At 45.3% G+C, this 11622-nt stretch overlaps 2 protein-coding genes across 2 annotated transcripts in view; one reads left to right on the top strand and one right to left on the bottom strand.

Annotated features, from left to right (window-relative positions):
- The window catches only part of LOC119912601 (zinc finger protein 2-like), a 746717-nt gene that overhangs the window by 631391 nt on the left and 103704 nt on the right, over positions 1 to 11622 (bottom strand). The window lies entirely within an intron of this gene.
- ift46 (intraflagellar transport 46 homolog (Chlamydomonas)) lies at positions 7644 to 11604 on the top strand. The gene is made up of 5 exons (XM_038731952.1): positions 7644 to 8092; positions 8752 to 9047; positions 9267 to 9360; positions 10497 to 10628; positions 10743 to 11604. Exons 1-5 carry the CDS (start codon positions 7964 to 7966, stop codon positions 11094 to 11096), a joined length of 1005 nt encoding a protein of 334 aa, XP_038587880.1. The 5' UTR covers positions 7644 to 7963; the 3' UTR covers positions 11097 to 11604.

Below are 11622 nucleotides of genomic sequence, written 5' to 3' on the forward strand. Positions count from 1 at the left end.
CCCCCTCCTTAAAGGGTGAATTATTATCATATAAATTAATAATGCATTGCATTTAAACAGAACTTTTCACACACAAAAAGCCATAACAGTAGCCTCCTACCAGGCTGGACATGCAGTCTGCCAAAATATTTCCCCCTCCTTAATGCACAGATGATGGCCTGCCATCAAGTATTTAATTTTGTGTATACTTCACACCATGACTAAAAACAGGGGTGAATATGGAGAAGTTTCTTTTCCTAGCAAAAGTTCTAGTGGGATACAAATTATTTCAGACTGTATTTTCAACAGAAAACGCATTGCACAGGTTGTTCTCTGGTCACAGGTTATTGTTGATCATGTAACTTTACAGTTTTATTTAGTTATAACTTTACACTGGTTTGAGAGTCTGGTGATGTCTGGTGATGTGTTGACAGTGTTTGCATTGCACATTATGGTTGTGCTCTGTAACAGTTTATTGGTTTGAGAGTCAGGAGGAAGTGTTGACTTAGTTTATAAGCTGTTATTAACTGCATTGCACAGATTGTGCTCTATAAGATAAAAACAGGTTAAAGCTTTATTGTTGACCAGTTTTATTTAGTTATAACTTACACTGGGTTTGAGAGTCTAGGGAGTGTGTTGACTTACAGTAGTTTATAAGCTGTCATTAATTGTAGACGCATTGTACATTAGGCTACATGGTTGTGCTCTGTAAGTTAAAAACAGGATACAGGTTTATTTTTGATTATGCAAGTCCCATTTTTATTTAGTTAACGCTACACTGGGTTTAAGAGTCTGGGGGATGTGTTGACTTACAGTATTTAATAAGCCGTCAATAATTGCATTGCACGTTACATGGTTGTGCTCTGTAAACAGGTTACAGTTACAGAATTCCTTATAGCTATGCTATTAGCAACCTGGATTGAACGCAGCAGGTGATAAACATTCGTAATAACCACGAGAGACTTGAGACTTGACTTGGACTCCAGCTCAAAGACTTGTGAGCATCTCTGGTATGATCTCACTGCTTTCCTTGAACTAATCACTGTACTGATACACTCACCCGCCACATGGCCGGCACGCTGCCATTTTGGGCCTGCAGCAGAGGAAACCGGACAGTAAAGTAGAAACAGGAAACTGTGGTTTGAACTGCTCAGAGAGAAAAAACACAAAGTGTGATCTCACATCACCAAGTGGTACGATGGAACAAACATCTCTTCACTGGCCGATCTGTAAGTACGATCTGTTCTGTTCACATTTCAGTAACTACACAGTTAGCAGGTGAGCTGAGCTGGAGAAGAATGAAGGTGAGATACAGGATCAAACTGGCTGGAAAACTTCAAACATTATAAAAACAAAGACAGAAGAGTTTATTGATCAGTGAGGCCAAAACAAACAATAAAGGACAGAGAGAGTCAGAATTACTGAGATTACAGAGAAATGTGACGAGCAAACAGGAAAGAAGATCATTGTTTAACAGTTTGTTCAGAAAATGTTCTCACTTCACTCTGATACAACCTTTAAGAGCAGGAAGTGAAACCGGTTTTAAGCTGGATGTTAAAGGGTTAATGTGAGTTTCCTGGAGTGAGCTGCAGTGTTGGACACTTTAAAAGTTATCTAAGAGGACCAGTCGTCCAGGATGTCCAGACGTACTAACTCAATGTAACTGGCTTCCAGGGACGGACTTTCATCCAGACCGGCCGACCAGAACGGTCCTCTGTAAACTCCACCACGGCCGCCCTGCTAATGCACGGACATACAAACAGGACCAGCCTCTAATAAACCACCTAGCAGCATCACAGCCGTCGATCACTATGGCAGTAGGCTGCTACTTTAAAAAGGCACGGCCGTAACCAGCTGTGAGGTCACCGAGGTCCGGACCTCCGTAACTATATTCAGTCTATCAATAAAACAAATCTGAATAAAAACCATTGATAACAGGCTCACCTTAAATAAAGGACAAGACAACAAGATACTCCAAAGCTATTTTGAAGAAATATTCATTGTTGAAATAGGCTTTTTGATTGGGGGGTCTGGGGGTCCTTCCCCCCCCACAAGATTTTGATCATTAAACTCTTAATTTCCTGCATTCGAGAGACATTTTCTGCACCAATTTATGGTGGAAATGTCTTTTTATATGAAGGGAAACAAAATGCATGTGGCTGGTGACAAATCAGAATATAAAAATATTATTGAATAATGCAGTAATCAGCAGCTTGTTTTTAGTTGGACAAGGCAGATCTGTTTCTTCTAGATTTACGTTGCATTTCATGCTTTTCTATTGAGCAAGTAGTTCTCACAGAATCTGTATTAGTTATTTAACCTAACATTTCACGTTGAGAGCTAATTTCCACCATGTAGAGATGAATAAGTTCTGTAGAACATGTGTTCTTAAACCTGATGCAGGTGACAAAGACTCAAACACACAGTGATGTTAAAGCTGGAAGATACTGAGTGTTCAGTGAGGATCAGGGTCTCCATCTTCTCTGATGTGTACAGTTGTTGTGTCTGCAGTAAAACCTCAAACCAACCTGAGTGTGATTTCTCTTTAGTTCTGACCTCACTGCTGGCTGCACAACAAACCAAGGTGAGTGAACTCCTTCTGCCAGCGTCTGAAACTCACTGTCTCACAAACCCTGACAGAAAAGTCAGTGTTGAGGACACAGCTGGGAAATCAGGATGATCAGTGAAGATGTTTCTACATTCACAGATCAGTCAGTCTCTTAATAACAGGACCTGAGAGGCTTTTCATCCCAGCAGACTCACTTTTCAGGACTCAGTTCCTCCTGGGTTCCTCACATCTGGGCCGGATCAAGATTCTGTTGCTATAAAGATGAATATAGTGATGCTGGGTAGAGAGGAGAGTCAAACAAAGCCTTTCAGCCTGAAGTGAAGTTACTCTTTAATGAAACCACCATCTTTACTGAACCTTTACTGAGAGCTGCTGAAAAACAAGTTCAACCTGCTGCAGCTGCCACTCGCAGATCATGCAGAGAAACACAAATGAGACACGCTGACGATGAAAAGTGTTTCTTCATCACGTTGATGAAAATGTGACCCTGCAGCTTTTTTGTTTCTCTGTTTCACATCAGCGCTGCCTGAATGTAAGTTTTAGGATGCAGCGTTGGTTCATGAAGTTTCTGAAGTGGATTTTGAGACATAAACATGTTTCCACTGCTCGAGAACTCAGAGAACATATTTAAACCTGAGGCTGTGATTTACAACATGAAACATCTTTGAGTCTTTACTGTCTGCAAATGAAGGAACGAGCTGTTATGAAACCATCACAGAGGCTGCTTCAGGTTCAGGTTTTGGTTTCAGGGTTTCTCCTTTGTTGCACTTAAAGGGTTATTTAGTTTGGACAAACATGCTAAAGATCATCAGTGTGTCATGTCAACCCTCCAGCCTCTCTGACTGTGAGTCCCAGCAGCTCTCAGCTGTTTGAAGAAGAGTTTGTCTCTCTGAGCTGTGAGGAGGACGACAGCTCTGCTGGATGGACGCTGAGGAGGAACACAACCAGAGGAACCAGGACTCAGTGTGGAGCTGACTGGGGAAGATCAGCTGGTTCTTCCTGTAACATCAGCTACATCTTCCCATTGGACAGTGGAGTTTACTGGTGTGAGTCCAGAGAGGGAGCAACCAGTAACACCATCAACATCACTGTCACTGGTAAGATCAGACTGTGGAGTTAGTGTTGATGAAGCTGTGTGTAAACTTTAGATAGTTTTTGTTTTGTAACTCATGACTCAAGACTCTCAAAACTACAATGTATGACATAGTAAAGATCAGGTGACACAGAAGGAAGAGCTGAACAAGAACTGTTGAATGACTGGAAATAATGTGCCTTCATTATAATTTCATAATTATCTATTTTATTTAAATGTTGTATTTTTTCGTGTCCTAAGTTGACCTAACATGAAAGTTTGCTATCACTAGTATAGTTATTATTTTTACTGGAGCCTTGCTGCTCTTTTATGTTTGTATGGTTTTGAAGAATGCAAATAACTTCCTGACAAGATTTTGTACAATTGTAAATAAAGAGGAAAACAAAATCTAGAGATTCACCTGACCAGGTGGATTCTCTCTACAGTTAAACCTACAACCACAGACCCGCCCACCTCTGTAGCCCCGCCCCCGGCCTCAGTCCCCCTCCAGCTTGTGTTCAGACTGGTCTGCCACCTGGTGGTGTTCTGTCCGTACTGCATCTCCACTGTCCTCATGGTGTGTTTACATCGACGCAGGCCCACAGGTAACACTCTGACTCATTCACTGACCTCACAATCAATCAATCAATCAATCAATCAATCATCAGTCTCTGTCTGGTGTTGATCATTGAGTTGTCTCTAACAGAAGCTCTTTTTTCTTTTTTTTTTTTCTAACCTGCTCTGACTTTAGGAAATGACCTGCCCGTCTCCATGGTGATGATCCCGCCGACCCAGGTTGAGGAGGGATTGGATGATGACTATGATGACGTCATCAGCTGATCAGAGATCAAAGTAGTTCACCCTGCTGATCATTACATGGTTCACTTTAAAAGAGACGTCAGTACAAACTGTTGTTTCTGTGAAGACCATCCAGAAACTGTTTGCAGCTCTCCTGGTTCGGTTTACACACCAGAACATTTTGGCAGATTCATCACTGACCGTGTTTATAAAGACTTTATTGTGGGAGAATGTGGTGTTTTCATTTAATAGAAGTGAAAGTAAAGAAAATATTTACTTTATTATAAATTTATTAGTTGGCAAAATTCCACATTCATAAATAATTTTAAAAAACTAATGTTGTTCTTTTTGTCCATGAGGTTGTGCTTTAAATTAATTTGATTTCTGGCTCCAACAACAAAAAGGTGGTTAAAACTGTCAACATGTGCTCGTCTTTCTTTTTCTAATAGCCTCTAAGCTTCCCCTGGCAAAGCTTTATTTTATTGTGTCTGTGTTTTATATGTTTGTATGCTGGTGTGTTTATCTTCATCTTTGTAAGTCTCATCTGAACTGTTTATTAAAGAAACAAATGATAAAACTTTGCAGTGTAGAATCAAAAGTGCATTACTTGGTACACCAGGTTTAATTAATGTCGTAGGAAGAACGTGAAGTTTTGTGCCAACATTCGATCCGGGAACCGAATCGACCAGATCTAGTGACACACGTCCACTAATACTGAAGCTTGGTTTGGTGTCTGGTCTGCTTCTGCACCCCCTCCTCTCTTTCTGACCTTCTCAGGAGAGAAAACCTTCCTGTGAGCTCGAGAATATGGACAGAGCATCAAGACTGTCGTGATCTTATTTAACCTTCTCACTCACTTCCTGTATAAATCTACATGCAGCCTCTACACGTGTGTATAAATAATAACAGATGTAACAGCCTTTTATTTATTTTGTCACACCATAAATTGTAGAAATCACAGCCCATCACAGAACAGCTACAAAAACAAGGGGGGCCCGGGGACCTCTGTTAAGGCTCCTGAGCTGCTGCCTCCAACTTATAAAGTTCCTGTTTACAGCTCCCTTAGCAACAGGAGGAGCCCCCCACTCTGCTCCCCATCACCATACTCAACAGCCCTGAGTCTGCTGTGGAATCCTTCAGGTTTCTGGGATCCACTATATCCCAGGACCTGAAGTGGGAGCCCAACACACCATGACACCATCATGAAGAAGGCCCAGCAGAGGATGTACTTCCTGCGTCAGCTCAGGAAGCTCAACCTGCCTAAGGAGCAGCTGATCCAGTTCTACACAACCATCATCCAGTCTGTCCGCTGCACCTTCATCACTGCCTGGTTTGGATTTGTCACCAAAAAGGACAGGAGCAGACTACAACGGACAGTCAGGACTGCAGAAAAGATCATCGGTGCAGATCCATCTCACCCCGGACTCAACCTGTTCCAGCTCCTCCCCTCTGGTAGGCGCTACAGAGCGCTGTACGCCAAAACCAACAGACTCAGGAACAGTTTCTTTCCACAAGCCATCACTCTGATGAACAGCTGACTCTGCCTCACAGTGTCAGGAACAATTCCTGTGCAATAACCCAGTAACTCTGTCTCTAATCAGCCACCTGTTTACTGTCTAACACCTATTATTTATTCACCATTCTCTATATCAGAGCTGTTCATATTCTTATTGTAAATTGTATATACTGTATAGTGGGGTGGTCATGGCGCAGTGCATAAGACGCCTTTGGTGTGAGAGATCCGGGTTCAATTCCCCACTGTGACACATCCACCAATGTGTCCCTGAGCAAGACCCTTAACCCGTAGTTGCTCCAGAGGTGTGTGACCTCTGACATACAGTGAGGAAAATAAGTATTTGAACACCCTGCTATTTTGCAAGTTCTCCCACTTAGAATTGTCATCGTAGGTGCACGTCCACTGTGAGAGACATAATCTAAAAAAAATATATCCAGAAATCACAATGTATGATTTTTTAACTATTTCTTTGTATGATACAGCTGCAAATAAGTATTTGAACACCTGAGAAAATCAATGTTAATATTTGGTACAGTAGCCTTTGTTTGCAATTACAGAGGTCAAACGTTTCCTGTAGTTTTTCACCAGGTTTGCACTGCAGGAGGGATTTTGGCCCACTCCTCCACACAGATCTTCTCTAGATCAGTCAGGTTTCTGGGCTGTCGCTGAGAAACATGGAGTTTGAGCTCCCTCCAAAGATTCTCTATTGGGTTCAGGTCTGGAGACTGGCTAGGCCACGCCAGAACCTTGATATGCTTCTTACAGAGCCACTCCTTGGTTATCCTGGCTGTGTGCTTCGGGTCATTGTCATGTTGGAAGACCCGGCCTCGACCCATCTTCAATGCTCTAACTGAGGGAAGGAGGTTGTTCCCCAAAATCTGGCAATACATGGCCCCGGTCATCCTCTCCTTAATACAGTGCAGTCGCCCTGTCCCATGTGCAGAAAAACACCCCCAAAGCATGATGCTACCACCCCCATGCTTCACTGTAGGGATGGTGTTCTTGGGATGGTACTCATCATTCTTCTTCCTCTAAACACGGTTAGTGGAATTATGACCAAAAAGTTCTATTTTGGTCTCATCTGACCACATGACTTTCTCCCATGACTCCTCTGGATCATCCAAATGGTCATTGGCAAACTGAAGACGGGTCTTGACATGTGCTGGTTTAAGCAGGGGAACCTTCCGCGCCATGCGTGATTTCAAACCATGACGTCTTAGTGTATTACCAACAGTAACCTTGGAAACGGTGGTCCCAGCTCTTTTCAGGTCATTGACCAGCTCCTCCCGTGTAGTTCTGGTCTGATTTCTCACCTTTCTTAGGATCATTGAGACCCCACGAGGTGAGATCTTGCATGCAGCCCCAGTCCGAGGGAGACTGACAGTCATGTTTAGCTTCTTCCATTTTCTAATGATTGCTCCAACAGTGGACCTTTTTTCACCAAGCTGCTTGGCAATTTCCCCGTAGCCCTTTCCAGCCTTGTGGAGGTGGACAGTTTTGTCTCTAGTGTCTTTGGACAGCTCTTTGGTCTTGGCCATGTTAGTAGTTGGATTCTTCCTGATTGTATGGGGTGGACAGGTGTCTTTATGAAAATGAAATGAAAATAAATCCTGAGGGGGGCACTAATGCACCACCATAGATACCAACTTACGTAAGACGTCCCGTGATGCACTGCGTGGCCTGTTGCCAGGATACAGAACGTCCACCTCGGTAGCTAGCTGCTAGCTGCCGTCGCTAACGGCACTTTGACGCAGATACACTCCGTTAGAGGGACATTTAAAACATTTAAAACGCATAAAGAGAGTCAGATTATTCGGTTACACCCGGTTTACACCGCGGGTATGTTGTCTCGACCGGTTTGAAACCTCCGGTGTCTCGGCTTGATGCTAGGTGGCTAATGCTATCCGGAGTAGTTAAAGTAAACGGCTGACTAACGGCTGACTAACGGTTAACACAGTCGGCCAGTCACACGGTTTAAGCGGGTCTAACCGGGAGGTAAATGTGTGCCCGGGTGGTCCGGTAGCGTCCCATGGAGCGGGCTGACCGGGACAAAGACGCCAGACTGCTGAAGAACCAGCCGTACGACGAGAGCCTGGAGGTGGCCGACTCCGAGGAGGTGGCGAGCGTCTGCAGCCCGACTCCCCGCAGCCAGCGACAGGTAGCGACTCCGGCCCTCACCGGGAACATCCACGGCTCTTCTGCCCGCCTCCAGGCTGGCCCCGGCCGCAGGGTCCTGCTGCTGTGTGCCTGAGATTATACTGTGTATTCATCAGAAATACCTGCAAGAAGTACTTCATTAGTAAAAGTACACAAGTGTTCTCGTGTGGTTAAAGTAGCAGCAGTAAAAGTACACAAGTGTTCTCGTGTGGTTAAAAGTAGCAGCAGTAAAAGTACACAAGTGTCCTCGTGTGGTTAAAGTAGCAGCAGTAAAAGTACACAAGTGTTCTCGTGTGGTTAAAGTAGCAGCAGTAAAAGTACACAAGTGTTCTCGTGTGGTTAAAGTAGCTGCAGTAAAAGTACACAAGTGTCTCGTGTGGTTAAAGTAGCAGCAGTAAAAGTACACAAGTGTCCTCGTGTGGTTAAAGTAACTGCAGTAAAAGTACACAAGTGTCCTCGTGTGGTTAAAGTAGCTGCAGTAAAAGTACACAAGTGTCCTCGTGTGGTTAAAGTAGCTGCAGTAAAAGTACACAAGTGTCCTCGTGTGGTTAAAGTATCTACAGTATGGATCATGTTTATGGATCAGGTTTATGGATCAGGTTTATGGATCGGGTTTGTTTGAGCCGGCCTCCTCTGACATCACTGACTTCTGTCCTTTAGTCCAGGAGGAACAGAAAGGGGCGTGGCCTGATGTCGGCCAACAGCGGCAGTGACGAGTTCGATGACGACCACAAGCCCCTGAGGGCCATCCAGCCCACCGGCGGGCTGCCTGGGCTCAGTCCACACGAGGGGGAGGAGGAGGAGGAGGAGGAGGAAGAGGAGGAGGACTCTGATGAAGAGGACTCTGACGATGATGACGAGCCCAGCGAGGCTCCAGAGGGGGCGTACGACCCCGCCGACTACGCCAACCTGCCCGTCAGCACCGAGATCAAAGAGCTGTTCCAGTACATCACACGGTGAGGATGCTGACGTACTGTCTGAAGTGCTTCGCTGTTATCCAGGTCAGGCTGGATCTCAGGGTAGTTGGGGTCGTTTTCTGGGTATGAAGTGGAAAACAGGGTGAATGTGTCTCCAATCAAAATGTATTTTCCACCTGGTGCACGGGGGTTTTACTTTAGCTCGCATGTTTAGTCGCTGACAGACTCGGTGACGTCCTCCGTCATGTGTGCCCTCAGCTACAGCCCTCAGTCCGTGGAGCTGGAGCACAGCCTGAAGCCCTTCATCCCGGACTTCATCCCGGCGGTCGGAGACATCGACGCCTTCCTGAAGGTACGAACGCACCCTGGCTGCAGAAACAGGGCGCGCTCAGGTAGCTCCGCAGGCGTCCGTCTTTATTTTAACTCACAGGAACTAAAGACAGTGTTCGTTCATGTGTCCGTCTGTCACATAACTAGGGCTGACTCCAAATACTCGAAGACTCGATGCTTCGATAGGAGGAGCCTGATCTCACAGTCGAAGCTTCGCAGAGCCGTTAAGAAACGAGGACCGTACCACTTTATATATGATATGGGGGTGCTCAGCGTTTACATAGAACTGCCAGTTTCCTCCCAATAAGTTAATCTACAGCCTGTTATGATTTAAAGAACATATAACGCTGTAAATAAACGTGAAAAGAATGTAATGAATCAAGCACAACTCGGCACAAGACCAGTGAACGGCAGGTGAGCAGAGTAGAGTGTGCAGGTGAAAGTCATTAACGTGACTTTGATTTTATCGATCATGTTAAAGTTCAGCAGCAGCCGCAGTCACTCATTAAACAGCTGTCTGTGCACAACAGGGAGAACCGCACGGACCGTCCGGAGCTGCACTTCTGCATTCCCGAGTTCCGCCTTTTTCGATCCGTCAACATTACGTTATCAGTTAACCTCTAAAGCAGCGGTTCTTAACCTGGGGGGTCGGGAGAATTCTGCTATAGTCACAAAAATAGAAAACAAATAATTTAAAAATAACTAGATGGACTAAAGTTGTGAATCACTTTGGGTGGACACTGTTTAATGCAGCAGGTGGCGTGACGCCAACCGCTATGAGACGACACAGACAGCCTCAGGCCCCGATCACACAGAAAGCGCCCTGCGGGTTTGAAAACGCGAGGCGCACAGCAATGGCTTTTGGTTGAATTTAGAAAAGAGCAAAGCGCTGCGGTTCTTTAATGTTGCTAGGCAACCACTGAATCCTGTCAGTCAAATCAAAGATTATAGCGCCAGCGATCTGTAACTTTCATATTAGCAGAAACTCACAGTTCTGAGTCTTTTGTTGCTAAAAGCATCTTCCAAACGCAGAGCGCCTGCTCTGGCACTGATTGAGTGTATGAGGTGTACAAACACGCAGAGCGATGAGTTAAGTGCAGAGGATGAATTTCAAACATGTATGTGACGATAAAGTACCTTTACCTGTGTGGCGTTCAGGTGCCCAGGCCGGACGGTAAACCGGACAATCTGGGTCTGCTGGTTCTGGACGAGCCCAGCGTGAAACAGTCGGACCCCACGGTGCTGTCGCTGTGGCTGTCAGAGGAAACCAAACAGCACGGAGCCACCGAGGTACTGCTGGTGGTCACCCAGCTGGGTCTCACCCTCACGGCCGCCATGTTTAAACAGCTCTTTTAAGACACAGAGCGTTCATGTTTTTAATAAAACCCCGTCTCTCTCCTCCAGCTGAAGAAGGTGACGAGCGTCGCCAGTCCTCAGAGCAACCCCCGGGCGGTGGACAGCTGGGTGGAGAGCATCAGCGCCCTGCACCGCTCCAAGCCGCCGGCCAGCGTCCAGTACGGCCGGGCCATGCCCGACATCGACAGCCTGATGCAGGAGTGGCCGGCCGAGCTGGAGGAGCTGCTGGGCCGCCTGCAGCTGCCGCCCGCCCGCCTCAACTGCGGCCTGGCCCAGTACGCCGACCTGGTCTGCGGCCTGCTGGACATCCCCGTCTACAGCAGCAGGATCCAGTCTCTGCACCTGCTGTTCAGCCTCTACCTGGAGTTCAGGGACTCGCAGCACTTCACCCGCCGAGCGTAGAGACCGCCAAAGCCTGTGACAGCTGTTTCTGACCTTAAAGCTGCTCGTTTCTATTTACAGATACTTTCTTTACTGCTTCCAATGATAAAACACCTGGTCATTATTTTTTATTATATTAGCAGAAATCTTTGTTTCCTTTTGTCTCTTATTCCTCCATAACTTCTTATGTTCATTTGCCTTTCTTCATGTGTTTGAAGGCGTAACAAATACAAATGTTTAAAGTCAAATAAAGAGACATTTCTGCACATTTCCAGGTTGGAAGTCAGCTGCAGTCAGTCTCTCTCAGACGAGTAACTCGTGTTTGTGTTAGAATCGTTTTAGCACTTATTTCGTTTATTTCTGTTCAGCTCTTTAGTGTTTCTTCTTCTGTGTCTGAGGGTTTAGGTTTGATGTTGCAACAACTCAAAAAGAAAGTGTGTAAATATTCCGTGGCAGATTTTTAACGAGAATCACATTTAGATTTCACTGATCCACTTTGTGATAAATCTTATATTAAATCCGTGAGAGAAAAAAAACCCTCTGCCTT

This window comes from Micropterus salmoides, unplaced genomic scaffold (assembly GCF_014851395.1).
Source record: "Micropterus salmoides isolate LMB-PRFRI ecotype aquatic unplaced genomic scaffold, ASM1485139v1 Ms_hic_scaffold_2, whole genome shotgun sequence".
Lineage (NCBI taxonomy): Eukaryota > Metazoa > Chordata > Actinopteri > Centrarchiformes > Centrarchidae > Micropterus > Micropterus salmoides.

What these genes read in the sequence shown, in the direction of transcription:
- ift46 (XM_038731952.1), top strand. Translation starts at nt 7,964, where the DNA reads ATGGAGCGGGCTGACCGGGACAAAGACGCCAGACTGCTGAAGAACCAG. An exon ending in CTCCCCGCAGCCAGCGACAG is followed by an intron (nt 8,093 to 8,751) that starts GTAGCGACTCCG and finishes TCTGTCCTTTAG; the next exon opens with TCCAGGAGGAACAGAAAGGG. An exon ending in AACAGCACGGAGCCACCGAG is followed by an intron (nt 10,629 to 10,742) that starts GTACTGCTGGTG and finishes TCTCTCCTCCAG; the next exon opens with CTGAAGAAGGTGACGAGCGT.